The 21,675-nt window shown below is 42.9% G+C and overlaps 1 protein-coding gene across 1 annotated transcript in view; it reads left to right on the top strand.

The window, feature by feature from the left end:
* The window catches only part of THBS4 (thrombospondin 4), a 38,452-nt gene that overhangs the window by 9,642 nt on the left and 7,135 nt on the right, over positions 1 to 21,675 (top strand). The window contains exons 4-15 of the mRNA XM_059834330.1: positions 288 to 393; positions 4,780 to 4,862; positions 5,462 to 5,513; positions 6,868 to 7,040; positions 10,203 to 10,340; positions 10,966 to 11,043; positions 14,560 to 14,712; positions 16,078 to 16,182; positions 16,418 to 16,525; positions 17,987 to 18,146; positions 18,820 to 18,938; positions 19,748 to 19,800. Of these exons, the coding sequence (XP_059690313.1) occupies positions 288 to 393; positions 4,780 to 4,862; positions 5,462 to 5,513; positions 6,868 to 7,040; positions 10,203 to 10,340; positions 10,966 to 11,043; positions 14,560 to 14,712; positions 16,078 to 16,182; positions 16,418 to 16,525; positions 17,987 to 18,146; positions 18,820 to 18,938; positions 19,748 to 19,800 (1,328 nt within the window). The remainder of the gene's footprint in view (positions 1 to 287; positions 394 to 4,779; positions 4,863 to 5,461; positions 5,514 to 6,867; positions 7,041 to 10,202; positions 10,341 to 10,965; positions 11,044 to 14,559; positions 14,713 to 16,077; positions 16,183 to 16,417; positions 16,526 to 17,986; positions 18,147 to 18,819; positions 18,939 to 19,747; positions 19,801 to 21,675) is intronic.

The following is a 21,675-nucleotide window of genomic DNA, read 5'->3' as shown; positions in this document are numbered from 1 at the left end:
CACGGATATAAAAATCTGAACTTTCTGGTATGTGAGATCATACGAATTGGAATAGTAAAAAAAGTTCAAAACAAAACCACAGCTATGTGCAAACCTGCAAGGCAAAGATCAGGGGTTTTATTACAGTTCAGATGCTGATGGGTGGTCCTGAAGGGGAAGGTGTAGGAGCCCTGCATGCTTAGGAAATGGACAACCTCTCAAAAAAATTAATTTACTTTGTCTGATATTTCACACTTTTTTCCATTGTTGTACCACAATTGTGAGCTCTGTTTTTCTTGTGAGTCCAGGATACACTAGATGAGCTGAAGCTGGTAACTGGAGGAACACTTGCCCAAGTGGGGAACCTGCAGGATTGTTTTCTTCAACAAATTGAGCCTGTTCCTCAGTACACTGGTAAGGCCTGCAGCCAGGAGTTAAAATTGTTCCTTGGGATACCAGTGCAAAGAAGCTAATGTGATGAATATTAAAATTGTGGAGAAGCTCTATAGACAAGTAATAACAATTGTTTGACTGAATTACAGCCATGATAATTTCCTGTAAGTTTTAGAAATAACTCATTTTGGGGAGAAAACACACTGCTGCTGGTGATAAAGCAATGAGTTATTGTCCTAGTGAAGGAGGAGTCTGTAATGATTAGAGGAGGCTTTTTAGCCTAATTTGGAAGACAAACTTTTGTGATCATGATCTGTTGTGTCAGCTTAATAATACTTTAAGTATTCAAATTGCAGAAAGGTAGTAGTCCTAAATGTGATACACTGCTACAGGCTTTATGAAAACAGGTGGATGGATAGAGTAGCAAGAGCTGTCAATGTACTTATCTACATGGCCAGTATTCATTTTTTATTGGTCACTGGAGTGTCCCAGAGAGGGGAGGAACAAGGTGTGAAGAAGGACACAGGAGACTGCAGAGTGCGTTGGTGCTATGGCTAAAGAGCCTGTGGGTCCACGTGGGAAGAGCCATTGCAAGGCAGCCACTAGCCCTGCCACAAGTTAGCTGAGGCTTTTGTCACCTGCTGGACTGGAAATCTGCTCAAAACCCAATTCCCTTTCTGTCTTGTGGAGACTAAGCTGGGAACAGGGAGGAAAGAGGCTGGGTGGCTGGGTGCAATCCCCTGTGATGGGTGAGGGTGCTCTCTAACCTCTCAACTCAGCAAACCTGGGCTAGACTGCCCCATCTATACCCCTTCCTAGTCCCTGTCAGTCTGCCTTTCTGCCACAGATGTGAGAGAGAAGAATGGGTTCACACTGGGCATGCAGTATGTTAATGTGTGACAACCACGGGAGCGGGGTGGGGGCGGGGGGGGGGGAAGTGAGTTCAAGGTTTGAAATAGGTTCCATGAAAAATTCTCTCTCACACCCTTTCCTGCCCACCCCCCCACCCCCCGCATCAAACCAACCCTGCAGCATTGCTACTTTTGATTAGAATAGAGACAAGATACAAAAATTTTATGTGAGAGCATCCTGGGTACATTATATGAATGTAGGCATCAGTGGTGTGCGGAGGTAACAGAGTCTGTTTTGCCTTTTAGCAATGTAAATCCTCAGTTGCACATGCTTCTGTTTTCTTGCTCCTTAACATATTGTCGTGGTTTAACCCCAGCCAGCAACTAAGCACCACACAGCCGCTTGCTCACTCACTCCCCCCAGGTGAGATGGGGAAGAGAATCAGACGGGTAAAAGTGAGAAAACTCGTGGGTTGAGCTAAAGACAGTTTAATAGGTGAAGCAAAAGCTGCACAGGCAAGCAAAGCAAAACAAGGAATTCATTCACTACTTCCCATGGGCAGGCAGGTGTTCAGCCATCTCCAGGAAAGCAGGGCTCCATCACGCGTAACGGTTGCTTGGGAAGACAAATGCCATTACTCCAAATGTACCCCCCCCTTCCTTCTTCCCCCAGCTTTATATGCTGAGCATGATGTCCTATGGTATGGAATACCCCTTTGGTCAGTTGGGGTCAGCTGTCCCGGCTGTGTCCCCTCCCAACTTCTTGTGAACCCCCAGCCTACTCACTGGTGGGGTGGTGTGAGGAGCAGAAAAGGCTTTGACTCTGTGTAAGCCCTGCTCAGCAGTAACTAAAGCATCCCTGTGTATCAACAGTGTTTTCAGCACAAATCCAACACACAGGCCCATACTAGCTGCTATGACGAAAATTAACTCTACCCCAGCCAAAACCAACACACATATATACACCTAGGCAAAAAATACAGAGTTTTATCATCAAAGGTCTCTCTTTTTCCCTAAATCAACAGGCATTTGCACATAGAAGGGAAGGGTAGTTCAGTGTTTCCTCCTGGAAAAACTCACAGCTCTGTGAGTGAGGTTTCCAGATTGCAGACTTGCAGCTTTCACATTTGTAACTTTTTGCTCATTAATCAATAGTAGAAATGGTAGTAATACAGAGAGATGTTGTCCCTCCCTGGCTGCCTCCGGCTGGCTGAGCCTCTCAAATTCAGTTCCTTATAACCTCAGATGGAATTAGTATCATATTAATAATAAAACAACTCACATTAGTGAGTCTACGTAGTCATATCCACCAAAGGAAAAGGTGCAAATGTTCCAACAGTGATATTAATTCAGCTGCCTTGCACTTTGTATATGCTTCACGATGCCCTTTTACAGGAGCAATCTTATCAGATAACCACAATTTTGCCTTCAGCCAGAAAAAGCTAGAATGCAAATACTTACCTGTATAGGGGTGTGAGACCTATGTATCTTGGTAAAATCATGTGTTTTCATACTAGCTGGAAAATCCTTGGGAGAGCTTTGGACCCAAATAGCTGTACATGGCTTTGCCTGTGTGCCTGGTCATTGCGCACAACTGTGGCATCAGCATTCCCTCCATGTTCAGTCTGTGAGGCTGATACACCTAAGCAGTGTGGATGAGAATATGATGATCAAACAGAGGTTGAGCATGTGTATTTGGATCTTCCCATGTGGGTAAGGAAAATACAGTGCAAGATTCACTGGGTTTGGTAGGTGAGATCAGTATGCTGCATGTAATCATCATCACAAAATCATTCAGGTCAGAAGGGATCTTTGGAGGTCATCTGGTTCATGTAGGGTACCTGAACCTGACAGGTTGCACCAGACCAAAGGTTCTTTTAACCTAGCTACTGTTAGAGACGGGATGCCAATATAGACCCAAGGGCAAGAGTATAAGAGAGTGGAATTACAGTGTGGTTTTCCCTGAATGCTTTCCTATTCTCCAGCAGTTCATGGTATACAGAGCTCTCGAGTCAGTGGTGGATTCTTTGTGTTTTGTACTCAGTGTATGTTTCCTTCCATGAATCTGTCCAGTCAGTTTTGAATGCATGATGAAGAATGCCTCCTGGCAAGAAATCCATCACATGTCTGAGGAGTTATCTCCTTCTGTTTACTTTGAACCTGCCTCTTCATAATTTCACGTGCAACTTGTATATGCAGCTCCTTTGGTGGAGAATTACAGGCTGACAGGAAACTTCTGTCAGCCATCATCCGTACTTTAATCTCGGCTGGATCTCTGGCCAAGTAACCACAATCTCTTTGAATGACACTTCAGGACTCTGACTTTGCTGGATGGGGGCAAGCGGGGTGCTTGAGCCAGTATTGCTCCCAAGAGAGCTAGAAGTATCTATGAGGATTTCACAGTGGCCTGCAATTACACAAGCTAGTATTTGTGCATTTTCCCTGCCTGGTTCAATTAGATGTGCAATGAAGCTGGTCGCCTGCCCTAAATCCAAGGTCCTGTACTGGAACATGTTGCCCAGAGAAGTTGTGGACACCCCATCATTGGAAGTATTTAAAGTCAGGTTGGATGGGGCTTTGAGCAACCTGACCTAGTGAAACATGTCCCTGCCATGGCAAGGGGGTTGGACTAGATGATCTTTAAAGGTCCTTCCAACCCAAACCGTGCTATGATTCTATACTGCAAGGTCCTGGGAATAGAAAGACAGGGTAGCTCCCTGACATGACCTCAGGCTTACGAGAATGTGCGTGTCAAAGGACTTCAGTTCCCTGTTGGACAGTAATTCTTCAGATCTGTCTCTGAATTTACTTACTGCTGTAAAAGCCATTCTGTTACTCAGGTTGTTACACAGCCATGAAATTTGTGTACAGTGTCATGAGATGCCTTTTGGAAGAAAAGCCAAATGACTGTCGCAGGTATTAAAAGCACTGTTTTCATCCGAGCAGGCAGTCTTGATGTGTAGTCAGAGCTGCACAGTGAGCTTGCTCAGAAAGCTGGGTAACTTCATTTTGAAGTGTGCAGGAATCAGTTGTGGTGACATGGAATACACTTATGGAGGGTGACTTCCCATTGTATACACAGATACTTCATGCCCCTGCCTTGCTCTCCTGTACCCAAATGGGTTATCATAAAAACCCAGTCTTGAAATCCTAAGATTTCACTTAGGGTTGCTGGTCTTAGGCCTGGGGAGAACCAGTAACGCTGGTGGCATTAGTTGCCAGTGTTGTTAGGTCTTACTAGAGTGCCTTGACACTGAAATAATTGTAGAAAAATTAGACTGCTTTCCTCTCTGTGGAGGGGTTTCTGCTTTGCCTGTTTCTGTGGTATACAGTGGAGTTTAGTCCAGAAAAGCCTTGAGTTCATGCAAATTGCTGTATAAAAATTGGAGCTAGATACTGTGTTTGCTCTAAGGATACCTACATGGCTTAAGTAACAGTAATGTCTGCCCTCCTTGGCTCTTCACAGTGTTTCCACCATGTATCTCAGAAATTATCACAGCAAATGAAGGAGAGTTATGAGCATTGTGCACTCTTTTTCATTGCTGTTTCCCTACAGGTGATTTTAATAGGCAGCTGATGGGTCAGATGATGCAGATGAACCACATACTAGGAGATGTGAAAGACCTTCTCAGACAACAGGTACTGTATAAAGGCTTCAGTCTGAAATATCCCAAGCTTGCCACTTTTGATAGAGTCAAGGCAAAATTCATGTAAGCAATAAACTCCTGTGTAGAGTTCATTGCCTCAGAGGCATGACACAGTGGAGAAGAAATAACCATATAGGTCCTGGTACCCTGTGCTCACTATGGAGGATCACTGAACATGGGAGTATAGGGGTCTTGCTTATTCAGATCCAGAAAATCTAGTGTCTTAAGTGGAGAGGAACTACAGCAGCCATCCTAGACCACTGTCAGGTAGAGGTAGGTCTGTTGCACAGAACTGAAATTGCATTTGTTCCACTTGGTGGTGGGTGTCAGAACTGGAATTGCTGGTGGCACATGCGTTTAGTTAAGTATGTCATTCTTAAAGGTCCTGTTGATGAAGGCTGAACTGAAACACAACCATTATCACTGTTCTTAATTTTATGGAGTACAAAGAGCATCTCATTTCAAGATAGACTACCTATGTTGCATGGTTTGAGTGGCATCTTGGAGAAAAATGATAACGGTTCTTCTGGCACCCAGGTGCAAACTGGAGCTGCCTGTATCCAAATAATGTTTATTTTCTATATCCTCAAGGTCAAAGAAACAACTTTTCTGAGAAATACCATAGCTGAGTGCCAAGCATGTGGTAAGTATTCCTATTATTGCCTGTAAAAGGCAACCAGATCAGATGTACAGTTGTTTTAAAGCTGATGCAATCAATACTAGTTTTATGTGGTTTCTAAGAAGTACTTTTTTAAAAATACTGTGTCCAAAGTTCTAGACGTATTGGACACATATTTAAAATAGATTTTCATCGGAGAAAAAGCTTTCAGTTTCCATAGACCTGACAATCACCTATTGGGGGATAAAGCCGCACTAAACCAAGCAGTACCACTCACCCTGTACTGTCAGTTCTCACTCTGCCACAAAGCTGTGCCACATGTTCCTGGGGAGGGAGACATTGCCTGCCAGATATCTCATGGACAATCTTAGTAGAAGGACAGGGGAGTAATCATGTTCTGCTCTAGCTGGTATTGTCAGTCTGAGGAAGATCCTATTCAGTCCACCCGGAAGTCATCTGATCCTGCGTAAGCAGTCACTGGTTAACAGCAGTAAGACCCAAAAGGTAGTCTCCATCTTTTCACTAAATGGAAGGTATAAATGCTTTCCCAAATGCCACTGCATGGCCCCCCTACACAAGTGACAATCAGGACACACATGCACTCAGTATAAAAATCAAAATACTCCTTCACTGGGTGGGGTGAAAGGCCTTTGAACTCATCAGGCCTTTTAGTTGCTTTCTTTTCCCAGTCTGTCAGCTTCATCAAAACTCCAGTTGAGCTCCAGACAGGTTAACCTTTATGTGTAAGTGCCAAAGAAAAAGTCTTTAAATCCTGCATGCATCAGTATCAAGGTTCAGCATCTGCCAGAGTCTCAGAAAACCTTGCTTTTCGCCAGGGCTGCTCTCTATGCACCTAAGCCAGTGTACTTGCATGTCCTGCTGTGTGTTCATAGGCTGCCAGCTGCTGCTTCTTTATTCCTCTTATTTGTAGACTGTCAGATACGTTCTTGTGAAACCATGGCACTGTTTTCCTTATGAAGTAGTAGTGTTGCTGATTTAGCCAGAGAAATGCCTTGTACCATCACACTTGAATCCCTTGGGCCATCTGAGGTCACTGGCTTTCAGAGTTTCCTCCCCTGGCCAGCAGTAGATCTGTGCTGGGACTAACCTAGCAGGAGGGCTCCCATGTGTAGTCAGGAGAAGCACGTGGACCTAACAAAATAGCTTTAATTTCCCCTGTCTGGGGACGCAGCAAGTTGCTGGGACATTCCCAGCATGAAATCTCTTCAGCCACAACACAGCTGGTAGCAGCACAGTGCAGAAACATGAAGCCCATGCCGCGCAGCGTCTTGGGGATCTCTTCAGAGCGCTTGCCAGCTGAAAGCCATGATGGATGTTTCTTTCAATTGCTGAAACTGTTGTTCTTTCTGCATTAAAGGTTTGGGAACTGTGAATTTTCCAACTCAGCTTCCTAGGCGCAGTAAACCCAAATGTGAAGTTAATTCCTGCTTCAGGGGAGTCAGGTGCGTGGAGACAGCAGAGGGATTTCAATGCGGCCCCTGCCCTGAAGGGCTCACAGGAAATGGAGTTACCTGCTCAGATATCGATGAGGTAAAATAGTGACTTACACTGAATTTAAAAAAAAAAAAGGCAAAAAAAGCTAAAAAGCAACTGTTTTATATATATCAATGTGTTGCTGATGCTTGCTGTCTTCAGCATTTGCTGACTGCTTGCACAGTGAATACTAATTCATTCTGATTTGATTTTACTTCCCTATTTTGCTGTTGCTGCAACTTTATGGAGGTTATATGTGTGAAAACTTGAAATAACCTGGTGAGTTGAGAAGTCACTTAAGAGTTTAAGTTTTGGGGGAAAAAAAAAAAAAACAAAACCAACCCAAACAAGCTTTTGACGTAGTTGTTTCTATTTCACAAGAAGATACAGTAGTTTCTGTTATAAGCAGAGCTGCAGAAGCACTTCTTGTCAATATGGGCTTTGTTTCTTTAAATTGTAGTGTTCCTAAACCAGCCTTGGAGACCAAAGTCTTCTCTTCAACCCAAACTGGAGCCATGTTTTCAGCCTCACCTTAAAAGTCTATGAAAGAAAATAAACATTTATTGTTATTGTTCTTTTTGCTTCTTTATGGTTGTGTTGAAAGCTGATAATGTTGACTTAAATCTATTTTTTTCTTGTGCTATATGTTAGAAATTCAGAGCTTGCTTGTACTGAGGACTGAATTAATAAATTTACAATATCTTAAATGATTAAAAACCTGTGTTAGTTGGAATGTGACACTTACTCAGAACACAAACAACAAAACCACTTACAGCTTCACCACATTTTTGCTGTGTGATGATTTTTGCCATTACTCTTTAGTGATTTTTGTGGAAAAGCACCTGAATTTAGTAGAGCAGGGAACCAGGAGAATTAGGTCATTAACTGTGCCTGTGGATAACACAGTACTACCAATGTACTTGCCTAATGATGTATAACAGCAAAAGCAATTCCTTTTTTCACCTTTGTAGCCAACAGGAGATGTGCTTTGACTGCTCTTTCGGTTTACACCCTCCTGTAGGCCATCAGCAGAGAGGATGCGATGTGCCCAACTGTCTGTGAAAAACACTGGGGAGAGAAAGTAGGCTGAGTGTGGCACTTGCCTGAGTTGTAGATGTTGTCTTTTGTTTTGCCTCACATGGCATGGACTGTGTCTGCTGCAACAGAAGGTGCAAAAAAATAAGAGGTGAAGCTCTGCAGTGTGAATGCAAGAGGTGAAGCTGAGACAGCTGTGGTGTGAGTTTTATGCCACAGACAACCATGGTGAGAGACTCAAGCCAGCCTAGGTGGAGCCCACCAGTATGGATGGGTTCCACCTCCTGAGCCATACTCAGACTGAGGCAGAGCACAGCAATAATCTCCTCCCTGCCATTTTTGGGGTTGGAGCAATTCTACCCATGACGGCAGCGGTGGGAAAACAAACCAAGATTGGTCTGTAATGACTCGATGTTAACATGGTTTTCTGTGAGCAGTCAGGCTCTGCCACTGAAGCTTGACCTGCCATCATGTTCTTGCCATCATGTTCCTGCCACCAGTCCCCATGGCAAACCTGATCTCACATTAGAAACAGCGAGGAAATTTTGCCAAAACGGTGTTATAGAGATACAGTCTTGCTTATATGAGGTCTTTACATGGACACTGCTACTAAAATGCCACCTAGTCTGGTGCATTTTTTTCACCAGTAAATATCTCCTTTAACAGCTGGATTTTCACTTACAGTTGTGCAGGGGGAAAAAAGATACCATAAATGGCAATAGCTTTTAATTGTCTAATAAGAGGAGATGTGTCATATTATTTGTTTTCCTGAGTTAGCTGAGACTAAGAAGAGAAGTAATGTTTTGGGGTTTTTTTGAAAGCTCTTTAGGAACGTCCTCTGGGAGAGCACCTTTCTACAGAATAAACTACTTCTGTACTTCCTAACTGGCATTTAAAAATAAGTTAATGTACAAATTCTGATAAAGACAAAGGTAGAAGCTTCCTTACTAAAAGCTGCCATTGTCTTTTCTGACGCTGTTAGCATCTCTGCAATATGCTTCCTTATTCATTACCAGTTTGAAGACATTACTTTCACATGCTGATGCCCTGTATCTTGAGGGCTGCAGCTCTGCTCTGTGTACGGTGTAATGTGAGTGCCCTCTACTGCCTACAATAAAAAGTCACAGCAAATAAGGAGCACAAAATGTCTGTCCTAGGTTTTACATTTTACTTATGCTAGTTGTGCACCTACTTCTAAAAAATCTTTCTGTCAAACACACCTTGATACTAAACATACAGTTTCTTGCTCCCTTGTGTGTGTGTTTGGTTACAAGTTGTATGTTTGTAGGTGGATGTCTTCTGGCTTGTTCTCCCTCCATCTTGTGGAGGTCTTTCTGTTAGTGATGGAGGGAGGGGGAAAGGCATATTTTTAAAACTCTTTTATATTTCTTTCTCGTGTTTCTCATTTATTGTTGTCTTTGAGCCATATGCAGCACGACAGCATGTTGGTGTTTTCAGTACTCTTACAAATATTACCTAGTGGCTAGTGTTGATGTTGGAGAGGCAGCACTGTGGGATGTGGTTCCCAAACTGGCACCCACAAGGCCAGTGAAATGGGTCACAGCTGTTCTGTAAAACTACATGAGGCAATGAAGCAAATGGTGCCTTCAGGCCACGAGTGATGCTGTGGGCATGTGGTATTTTGGGAGAAGTGCTGAGGGTTGTCTGTGGGCCTCTGGTCTAGAGATGTGTGGGTGACACTGACACACCCTTGCTCATCGGGCTCATGTTTGGGTTACTTCTGGCTGTGAGATTTGCCCAAATATGAATGAGGGAAAATGCTGCTGCCACTTCTGTGTGTACAAAACACAACTGCAGGACCATTTGGAGGGCTGGAGTTATGCAGCTTTCCTGATACTGTGGTCTGGACCCTTCCAGGGGACTTTCAGCCTCTGAGGGAGCTGAACCTGCCCAGCAACAGGGATGACTGGGGATCAGAGCTCAGGGAATCAACTACAGGCTATATGGAAGATTGCAAATGTTACTTAAATTACAGAGATAGCTGAAGACCTGCTGGGGTTGGAAATACCTGCAGAGACTGTTTCCTCTGTAAGCCAGCTCTGAACAGAAGACATATGGACATTGTGTGTACCATTGCCTTTGACTGAGAGGTCTGTGCACATAGTCAGAGTCTGGATGTTACTGAAGCATGAACATGTACTCGGTTCACTTTTTTCTTTGCAGTGTCGTTACAACCCTTGCTTCCCTGGAGTTCGATGTGTGAACACTGCTCCAGGTTTCCGATGCGAGACGTGTCCCCCAGGATATACAGGACAAACCATGCAAGGGATAGGACTCAGCTACGCCAAGAACAATAAGCAGGTGAGTGGCAGCATCCCTGTGGCAAGCGCCATTGCAAGGTTCTGGTTTATATCAATGCATCTGTATCACATTTTATTTATACTTCAGTTTTTCCATAATGGCCTTATGCAGTTAGGCAGCGCTCGGAGTGTTTCAGTTGGAAGATCTGAGTTGTGTTTGCTTGGCTTTAATGGGAATATTAACAGTCTCAGGACTGGTATGGAGACAAGGAAAAATCTCATTATCTTTGTAGGTATCTCTGATCAATTTAAAGGAGGCTCTGTTGATTTCTATAAACTGGCTTTGAACTAGGAAGAGTATGATAGAAAAAGCCTATTTTTACTCTCATTTTTTGCATGTTCTGTAGCGCCCTAGAAGGGGAACATGCTTCTTGTTTGAACTCTTGTGGGTGAACCAGAAGCCCATCCTAAAGTAGAAATTTTCTATATTACAGTGTCTCTTCAGAGTTTATATGTGTCTGGAGATCCATTGGAAAGTTAGCCTATGGGTATGTCTGTGCCATTTTGAGAGTAGTTTCAGGAGAGGCTATGATTCTTTTCCAGACTTAAACTTTAGTGGCTTTTCTTCAGACTTGGATCTCAAATTGACATTGTTTTTATTACGTCTTGGTTTGTTTTATTGCTAGGTCTGCCTAGATATTGATGAATGTCAGAATGGTGGACTTGGACTCTGCGTTCCAAATTCCCATTGCATAAACACTTTGGTAAGCACCTTTTCATTTGTGGCTTTAAAAAATTGATTGTTTTAAAATTCCATGAGGCTAGGATTGGATTTATGGCTCTGACGGAAGAGCCGAATAATACAATTTGTTTGTTGGCTTCATCTAAACCAAATAATCCTTTCCTCTTTTCCTGACTCATAATAAAAAAATCAGTTTGTCATTAACATGTCCATCTGGGCTGTATCCTTATCACTTTCCCTGAGGAACAGCAGGAAGTCTTCTCTCCACACCATCCAGTTACGTGTGTTTATGAGTATGTTATTGCAAGGAACCTTCTGTGAAAGATTAAACCTTTGGTTCCCCTCATCTCTTCCCACCTGGGAACTGCTGCAGGAAGCTGTTCCCCTGGGTGTTCTTTTTATAGGAGTAACGTCTTCATTTCATTAGGGTATTTATACAGTACCCGATATCCCTCTAAATAAGTAGAGAGAGGAGGAGAGCTGCAATTGGTACAACACTTTTAGTACCCGTAGATATTAAATCCAGGAGAGCAAGCATAGCAGAAGTGAAAGTGGTTTGAAAGATGTAAGGATCCAATAGAAGGGGCATATGAGTAATGTCACAGAATCATAGAATCATTTAGGTTGGAAAAGACCCTTTATGATCACAAAGTCCAACCGTTTACCTAACATTGCCAAGTCCACCACTAAACTATGTCCCTAAGCGCCTTGTCTACAAGTCCTTTAAATACCTCCAGGGATGGTGACACAACTTCTTTCCTGGGCAGCCTGTGCCAATGCTTGACAACCCTTTAGGTGAACAAATTTTTCCTGATACCCAATCTAAACCTCCCCTGGCGCTACTTGAGGCTGTTTCTTCTCGTCCTGTCGCTTGTTACTTGGGAGAAGAGACTGACACCCACATTGCTACAACCCCCTTTCAGGTAGTTGTAGAGAGCGATGAGGTCTCCCCTCAGCCTCCTTTTCTCCAAGCTAAACAACCCCAGTTCCCTCAGTCACTCCTCATAAGACTTGTTCTCTAGACCCTTCACCAGCTTTGTTGTTCTTCTCTGGACACGCTCCAGCACCTCAGTGTCCTTCTTATAGTGAGGGGCCCAAAACTGAACACAGTATTCGAGGTGCGGCCTCACCAGCGCCGAGTACAGGGGCACGATCACCTCCCTACTGCTGCTGGCCACACTGTTTCTGATACAGGCCAGGATGCTGTTGGCCTTCTTGGCCACCTGGGCACACTGCTGGCTCATATTCAGCCGGATGTCGATAAAACACCCCCAGGTCCTTTTCTGTGGGGCAGCTTTCAGCCACTCGTCCCCAAGCCTGTAGCATTGCCTGGGGTTGTTGTGGCCAAAGTGCAGGACCCGGCACTTGGCCTTGTTGAACCTCATACAATTGGCCTGGGCCCATCGATCCAGCCTGTCCAGATCCCTCTGCAGAGCCTTCCGACCCTCAAGCAGATCAACACTCCCGCCCAACTTGGTGTCATCTGCAAAGTTGCTGAGGGAGCACTCAATCCCCTCATCCAGATCATCAATAAATATATTAAACAAAACTGGCCCCAATACTGAGCCCCGGGGAACACCACTTGTGACTGGCGACCAACTGGATTTAATTCCATTCATCACAACTCTTTGGGCCCAGACAGTTTTTTACCCAGCGAAGAGTGCACCTGTCTGAGCCACGAGCCGCCATTCTCCAGGAGAATACTGTGGGAGACAGTGTGGAAGGCTTTAGTAAAGTCCAGACAGACAACATCCACAGCCTCTCCCTCATCCACCTGGCGGGTCACCTGGTCATAGAGGAGATGAGGTTGGTCAAGCAGGACCTGCCTTTCCTGAACCCGTGCTGGCTGGGCCTGATCCCCTGGTTGTCCTGTGTGTGCCACTTACGCCACTGTCAAATACTGTTCTGCTATAGCTGGCTGTGCAGAGCAGGCTTTCTCTGTAACAAGAGAAGAGTTAAAAGTATTCTGCAGATGTAAAGGTGGTCCTTTTTGGAGCTAGGCTACCAGTAGTGTTTGACGTAGTGTGCTTTCCTTGTGAATAACCTTGTTTTTCTAGGACTGCTTTCACTGTTCAATATGTTTCTCTGTTTTGTTTTTTTTTTATTATTTTTAAAATAACTAGAACATTTCTGTCACATGTTGTATCTTATTGCATGGCTAGACATGACTAGTCCTCTTCAGGAAGCCATGAGGCCCTGTTTGCAGAGGGTAACAAGTGGCCTGCCATCTGTCAAAACAAAGCAGTGTGGGTTTTTTACTTCTGTCTCCCTTTAGAAACAGTTTGGTCTGGAAGTGCTGTCTTAAAGGCTATTTTAATGCATACCAGGGCTTGATATAGGACAGAATACACTGAGCAAATTCAGCAGGCTCCAGAAGTTAATACTCTGGCATCTGTTAGGAGAAAGTGCACAGGCCGGTATGTTTTATATTGGCCATACCATTTGCATGGCCCAGTGATTATTTTGCTCTTCAGTCATCTGTGTATCTTCATCTTCAGCCTGAAAGTATGCAGACAGCACAGAGTTAAAATTTGGAATGAAGCTAGGAACAGAGGACAAAAATAATGCCCAGTTGAGTAGCAAATGTATTTCTCTATCATGGTGGACTGGGACAATCCTGACAGTTCCTCCAACAGGCTTTGTACGGGAAGAGTGAACTTGTGTGCAGCGTCTGAGTTCCACAAAGGGATGGATGCACAACATAATTATTCTCTATAAGGAAAAAAGATTGTTTTCAATTAACTTTTATTTGTCATAGGTTACACATCTACATTTGATGCCTAAAAAAGACCCCATCTTATCAGCATTTATCCGTTTATATCTCATAGTTATTGTCCCAGCACAAACTGAGATTTCTTGGCTTAGTGCCTTTGGGTTTGTTTACACAAGAGAGTGGCACAAATATAAAATATATACATATGCGTCTAGGTAAACCTCTGCAAAAGGATGTTCTTATTGCAGTGTGAATGAGGATGACTGTGTCTTCAACTCCTGAATTGTTTTCTGAAGAATAAGATTTAGCTCAAACTGGCTTAAAAACATTTAAGTTAAAAAAAAAAAAATAGGGCAAAGACATGATGAACTTTCTTGTCTCTCTGTGATTAAAAGTTGTGCCCAAGTTGAGTTTAGATAAACGGATGGGTCTGCTTTACACTGGAATAAGAGCATCCAATCTGATTAAGCAGGTGATGCTTAGAATTTTACACAAAGTTTTGGCCACCTGGAAGCAGCTCAGAGTGATGTTGGCAGGGAAAAGACATCATGAAGAAGGTTTTGCTGCTACATGACTTTTCTCTGGTTTAACAAAAGACTGGTCTAAACAGGCGAGAGTTGAGCTTGTTTTCCAGCATGCACTGTGGGAGCCAAACCTGAATTGCACATAGAAAATAAAGTTTGTTCACGATGCAAGGGGCCTCAGTGGATGAAAAACTACACTTGCACAGCATAAGCAGTGTGTCATGAATCTCGCTCACATGCGTGCTCTAAAAGAAAAAACAGTCCTGTTAAAAGTCTGGCTAGTAAATTTTTGTTCTTACAGGGGTCTTACCACTGTGGCCAGTGCAAACCAGGATATACAGGAGACCAAGCCAGGGGATGCCAAGCTGAGAGGAGCTGCAGAAATCGAGCCCTCAATCCATGCAGTGTCCATGCCCGTTGTATTGAGGAGAGGCGAGGAGAGGTGACATGTATTGTAAGTTCATAAATTCACGCATTTGTACAGTGAAAAATAGCCTTTTTTTAGGCTGGAACTGAGAAAGTCTTTGTGGTCATTTTATACAGTTTGGTGTTTCAACTAGATTGTGGCCCACTGGCCCAGACTAGCTATGAAAATAACTGAGCTGAGCCTATCTTGCAATTGTTTTCTTCTTTCAGCATATATGTAAGGCAGCCATACTTACGTACCGTATTTGCTGTGTCTGTGTAATTAGATCTTTTGGGAATGGCTTTTATAGACTTTCTACAGTCTCCTCAGAAAGTGCTGTCAAGTGTCACTCTACAGAAGACATCACAAGGCCAAATTCCTTTCCCGCTGCTCAGCTACATAGCTGTGAGTAGGGATCCTCTCTGCATACCCAACGTGCCTGTATTTGCCTGCTGACAGATATGGTTTATTTCCAAGTGAGACCACAGATTCTAGGCACAGATAGGCTGTACTATGCTTTCCAGCCCTGGGAGCTGGGGAGCACCAAGTGGCCTATGAACTTTCATTGTAAGAGTGTAACTGAAGTATATTACCTAGTTTTTCCAGCTTGCAAGGGGAAGCAAGAGACTAATTCTGTGTCCTAAATTTGGATACAGTGTGTGCTTCTGCTGGCATTTGCTTTGGTCTCATTTTTATGTTTGTCTATTTCAAAGAAGAGGAATCTAGGATATTTTAAGTCTGTGCTGTAATGGGAAGATGCATAGATACTTGTGTTAGGCAAATTCTCATTTTAAAGTGAGGCCAATGTTTGACATGCAGTTCTATGCATGTATCTTGTTACAACACAAATTAGGCATTTGTTTGAAACAGTACCAATTTAATTAGTTAGGAGAAACTTGTGTGCAGATACACTTGCTTTGCTGATGGAAACTTAGTAACTGTCAGCGCAGTTTTCTCCTACAACTTGCTCTAGTTGCGGATGTATTCTAGAGATACTGAACTAAACAGTTATCCCATCTAACCATGAACCCTTTGCTGAGATGCTAGGTGCATATTCTTCCTAGGTCCCCTCTTTTCTTTTTCTCCACCTGCAGGTGAGGAACAAAAATGTATTCCTGACCGGTGTGTAAAAGAAATCTATAGCTCCCACTGAAATCATTAGGTGTTTCAGGCACGTCTTCCACTTAACATCAAGTCTTAGCTCTTTCTAGCTGTGCCTAGATATAGAGAGCTTGAAACAAAGATTTTGTTTCCACACTGAGAGATGCTGAAGTGTACCTCATTGTACTTCAGTGTCTGTCCATGCTTTCTGTACATTAGTGTTTTCAAGACTGATGTGGGGTTTCCCTCTTGAATATTGCTACAGTGACTCATTAACCTTTTGTTTTTACTACCACGGTGTTTTTTTGATAGTGTGGCATTGGCTGGGCTGGTGATGGTTTTATTTGCGGAAAAGATGTTGACATTGATGGCTATCCTAATGAAGAACTGTTATGCGCTGCTGAAAACTGCAGAAAGGTAAGAAATTCTTTCTTAATCCTATAATAATTCAGAGCATGAAGGTGTGAAGAGGAAAAGTGGAAGAAACATGACTAGATGTATTAATCTTTTTTCAAGTTACTGAATTCCTCTGGATAAGTTGTATTTAATTTGATTAATTGATTAATTAAAACAATACTAGAAAAAGTCATTAAAATTATGAATGCATCCAGTTTACTCATAGAACACCAGATATTTCTCACTTTTTGTCTAGGACAATTGCAGATTTGTTCCAAACTCTGGACAAGAAGATGCCGATGGTGATGGGATTGGAGATGCCTGTGACGACGATGCAGATGGAGATGGCATTCCCAATGAGCAGGTGCTGTGTATAGACCAGGGTGCAGGGGTCTGTGCAAACAGAAGAATTTCACGTTACTGCAATAGGCAGTGATTTTGAAATCTGTCTAAACACTATTTGCCAGAGATCATCGCATACCCATCACAGTCAGCAGGTCTCTAAATCCTGTCTTTTTCTTTTATATAATGCTCGCTATTATAAGACCTAAAAAACCCAGGCTGTCTCACCCAGCCTTAAATCCCACCAGTGTGTGCTCCACTATTATATTTTAGCATTTAATTCTAGAGCTTTTTGTATACAGAACTTGTGTCCTTCTCTCACGCTTTCCCATAGCATGGCCTTCAGGAACATTACTTGTGTTAGTGTCTTTCTTTTTAAACAGCAGGTTGACCTGATGTCACATTCCTTGAGGGATCCAAAACCCACATAAATTAATGGGTGTCTTGCCAATAACTTTAAAAAGCTTTGACTCATGATCTCAAAGTGAAAGAGGTGTCCATGTGGGTACACTACTGCAGAATATATCAGAGAACAAATTCAGACCATAAAAGCTCTTTTGTGTTCACCCTGTATCTTCACATGCCTACTGTTGTTTTACGTTAGGAACCTTTGGTAGTATTGCTTAATGTACTTCCAAGGAAGACAAAAAGAACACTCTGTCCAGAGTGCAGATGTCCCTGTGGAGCTAGTGTAGACTAGCAATTGCAGAAGGTCTGTCTCAGGCTGTTTTGCCACAGAGGCCAACCCTAAATTCTGGTAGCTTGAAGCAACTGGTTTTATTAATATTCTATAAGGAAAGATGTTGAATCCTCCTTCAACTGTAAATCTATACACAGGTTCAGCACCTTTGCAATCAAGTAACTTCTATATTGTTGCTAAGCTCTGTTCTGCCTCCCTGTGTGCAAGACGATGAGGTCATGGGTGTGCTAGATGGGAGAGGAAAGTTTACACCTCTTCGAAATAAAATTTTTCTCCATATGTCTCCTGATGGTCTTGGAGAGTCAATAGCAGCTTGGTTGACAGAAAAGTAAGACTTGTACCTTTTTGCATCAAAGTCCGTTTTTTCCAAGTGTTTCAGCTTTGGTTTGAGTCTCTGCCAGAAGGGGGCAACAGCCTTTCACCAAGAATATCCACAAACCCTGTCAGGGTCTCTGAAGGACCATGTAAGGAAGCCAGGGCACCAAAACAAGTTACTCACCATGGACGCATCAAAAATGAGAATCAGAAGTCAAAGTTATAAATAAAACCTTATGATACTGGGTGTTTATGTTTAGGGTTCCCACGGTGTGGTTCAAAGGAGAGCTTTAAGGGAGCCAGTGAAATCTGATCCAGAGCTAATATTCACATAAAGTGGCAAACTGCTCACAGTAATCATTTTTTGTGAAAGTAGAAATAAATACAAGAGTAATATAAATCCATAAAAGTAGAAATTAAGGATTCAGGGCCCGGTTCATGTCTGATTTGGATCTGTGTCTCTCGCAGGATAACTGTGTCTTGGCTCCCAATGTTAACCAGAGAAATGGCGACCAAGATATCTTTGGAGATGCTTGTGACAACTGCCGCAATGTCCTGAATAATGACCAGAGGGACACAGATGGTGATGGGAAAGGAGATGCTTGTGATGATGACATGGATGGAGATGGTTAGTAATTCTTCACTTCCAGCTTCTCTGATGTTATTGAAACTTGCCCAGAATGTGCCTTGTGTTAGGAGATTTTCTGACACCAGCTTCTAAGTGTCTTTCTTCATGAAACCTGTGTTTGGAATCCTTTTTATTTAGATTAATATATATCTTTTAGCCTCCACTGGAAGCACTGAACACTGTAACAGATAAACGAAACCATGTTTCATGTTAAGGTCATTGGTCATTCAGTAATTCCTTAAAGGTGCAAGCATGTCCCAGACTACCCAGCTGCTGCCTGTCCCAGGTGCCCAAGAGCCACATAATGTATTATTTTCATTGCTGTAGGAGGCTTGAAAGAAGTGAAAAAATCACAATGCTTCAAATGTAATAATGAAGATGAAAAGTCCCATCCTGTAAGCTGTGATAACAGGAACAGGATAGAATGAATTGTGTGTAATTAACGAAGTGTGTGTGATGGGGTTGAAAGCTGTTCTTCAGCAAGGTGTTTCTAACTTGTATTAAATGAATGGATGCACACATAACAAAGATTTGCTGTGCAGGTTTATATTGTCATTGCAAGATTAAGTAGTTGCTGAAAAGGAATAGTGTCTTTGCTGTTCTTGATGTTTATGTTGTCCAATAACAAACACAGGAATTCTTTTTAGCTAACATCCAGTCTACTTTTTGCTAGGTATTAAGAACCTTTTGGACAATTGTCAGAGGATCCCCAACCAAGACCAAGAGGACAAGGATAATGATGGTGTTGGTGATGCCTGTGACAGCTGCCCTACAATCAGCAACCCAAACCAGGTTAGCAGGCAGATGGAAAAAATATTCTCCTTTAGGGAGAGGGACTGCTGAGGTCCAAAAAGATGCAAGAGAATGAGGTAGCCAATGCAGCCACAGTGTTTATCTTTTAACAGTAGGTATTCAGGAAAGTTTTGTGAATCTTCAAATTCTCCGGACAGGGGAAAGAGGAGCACCAGGTGTATTCTCATAGCTTGGGATGCAGTTAGCACCTCTGCCCTGCCAGTATCTTCTACTGTCATGCTCTGAAATGTGGACATGCTCCAGTCCCACGGAGTTCAATGCCAGACTCCACACAGTGGTGTGAATATAGTTACGCTTGATAGTTCTTTAATTAGGACAAAATCCTCATGTCCTTATTTACCAAAACTTTCACTGCTCCTAGGTGAGACATCAGTGAGAATTTTCATATGTTTTGAATTCTGATTAAGCCTCTTGTGACTAACAAAAAATGCTGGAAACTATAGAGAAACATGGTAGATTTTAATGCTGCTTAAGAAATCAACCTTGGCTAGAAATGAGGGATACTTATTTCCAGTAGTAGAGGAAACTTGCTTGAACTACTCATCTTGCTTGAACTGCTCCAATCAAGTTTAACCCTGTCTATTCATTATCTGGGTTTTTTTCTTTAAAAAACCCCGACTTTTTTGTTAGATGGATGATGCAAACAAGAACATATATTTTGTAAAACAAATGTTTTTCCATGCTTTTATTTCAATTTTATTTTATTTGGTTGTGTTTTGATTTAATACTGCCATTTTATAGATGTTCTCAGCAGCTGATACTGGAACTTTCTCTGTTTCCTTTTGCAGTCGGATATTGACAATGACCTGGTTGGAGATTCCTGTGACACCAATCAGGACAGGTATGCTGTGTTGTGGCTTGTAACAGCAGCAGGGAAGTGGAAGAGGCTAGTCCTGAGCTGAAGCAGGCTACTGATTCCTGGAGAGCTGTAGTCCCTCTGACTAGCCTGGATTTAATTCCAATACCTCCTCAAAGAGATGTTATTTCAAAAACAATGTTATGATTTATCAGCCTTGTTTGTTCAGTTCCCTGTAGCATTACAGGTATGGAGCCCTTCACCTTTAGCCCCATGTTCACACAGGCTTGCTGTGAGTTCCTGTGGAAGTAACATTCAGAGCAGTTCTCTGGCTGTAAAACACAGAGCACTACTCAGAGCTTCTTAGTGAGGAAATGTCTTTTTTCTTTTCATTATTTTTCATTCCTCTTTTCTTTCTTTTTTTCTTTAGCAGAAATTTCACAGTTAAGGGCTGTGTGTTTTTCTGTAAGAACCTAGTGTTTCAGCAACAGAATTTTATTATGAAGTGTAAAAGATTTACAGATAACCCCTTTGCTTTAGCACAGCAACAGTGGCAAGGCTCCTCTATGGCTTTTACATGCCCTGAGCATTCAGGGGAGCATGTCCCATGACAAACTGCTAACGCCTGGCTGGAAGCAGCTTCTGCATAACCAACTTTGGGGGTGGCAAGTCCTCCCCTGTGCTCCTAACTTAAAGCAAGAGGAAAAGGAAGTGATAAATCCTGTGCTGCCATAGCATTTCACTAGCTGCGGATGGCTGCCAAGTCTTACCCCAGGGCTGTTGGTGGGTGCTGCTGTCCGGGATGGTAAGTGCAGGGAGCCCACTTGCCCACCTCTGCAGGGAGCAGTCCCAGTCTTGAGCCAGCAGCTGCCAAGGACCCCAGCTGGGAGCTGTTTTACCTTTAAGTAGATAAGGCCTTGTTGTTTTCCTGTTTTAAAAAAGGGTATGTTTTTCTTTTTTCCCTCAAACCTAACTGATGTGTATAATGCATTTCCTGATAGAAATGCTGTAGCTCCACCTGAGGTTAACCTTGCAATAGATATGTATGTGTGTGGTCCTTATTACATTTGATCTCGAGAACATGCAAACATTAGTTTCTCTGACCTAAAATTAAAGCACCTTTCTTAAGCAGGGAGAGATAGGTGGGAATATGCAGAACTATAAGCTGCAGCACTGCCTTAATTTGGCTGCATGTCACTTCTGCTCTGCCTGTGCTAGGCAAAAAGCTACTGAGGGGAAACATGCCTGCTTATCGCCAGAAACCATTTTGTTTATGGTGTGTGTACAAAACACACCTGACTTCAGGCCATTTTTTGCACAGATGCACTTAATGGTTGGCATGGAGAAACAAGGCAGCCATGTCATAACTTCCCCATCCCCTTTTCTATAGTAGGTGTCCCCGTTCCTGATGACTCTTCACTGTAACCAGCTGATGCAGCCATGGGCTGGAGGAGCGCTTGGGAGCTACAGACTTTCTCCTCTTTCTTACTGCGTGGCTCCCCTGCAGGACTGTAATGTAACAAAACTTGCTATGCAGGAAGGTGAAAATGGTGCTTGTTTTTAAACAAGTCTGATTTCAGGTGTTCATGCAGTCTCCTACAGATTTTCATTCACACTCACACCTGCATGTTCGTGAACACAAAGACGCTTTTGGACAACATGTGTGATGAGGGACACCAGCTGTTGAGCTCTTGCTGTCTCCTGGGTGCCTTTTGATTGGTGACACTGCATTTGTTGGATGTGCCTTACACACCCTTTAGGAGTGGATGTCATTTGGGATTTTGGGCTCTGCTGTCTTTTCCCACACCATGTAAGGCTATTTTTCTTTTTCTTATCTGAGTATTTTTATAGCTCCAGGCTTAGTCTTCATCTTCCTGCCACCTTATCATACAGTGTCTGTTTGTTCCTTGGCTCCTCGCT

This window comes from Gavia stellata, chromosome Z (assembly GCF_030936135.1).
Source record: "Gavia stellata isolate bGavSte3 chromosome Z, bGavSte3.hap2, whole genome shotgun sequence".
Classification (NCBI taxonomy): domain Eukaryota; kingdom Metazoa; phylum Chordata; class Aves; order Gaviiformes; family Gaviidae; genus Gavia; species Gavia stellata.
The sequence above is the reverse complement of the archived record's forward strand: the minus strand, read 5'-3'. Positions and strand labels throughout refer to the sequence as shown.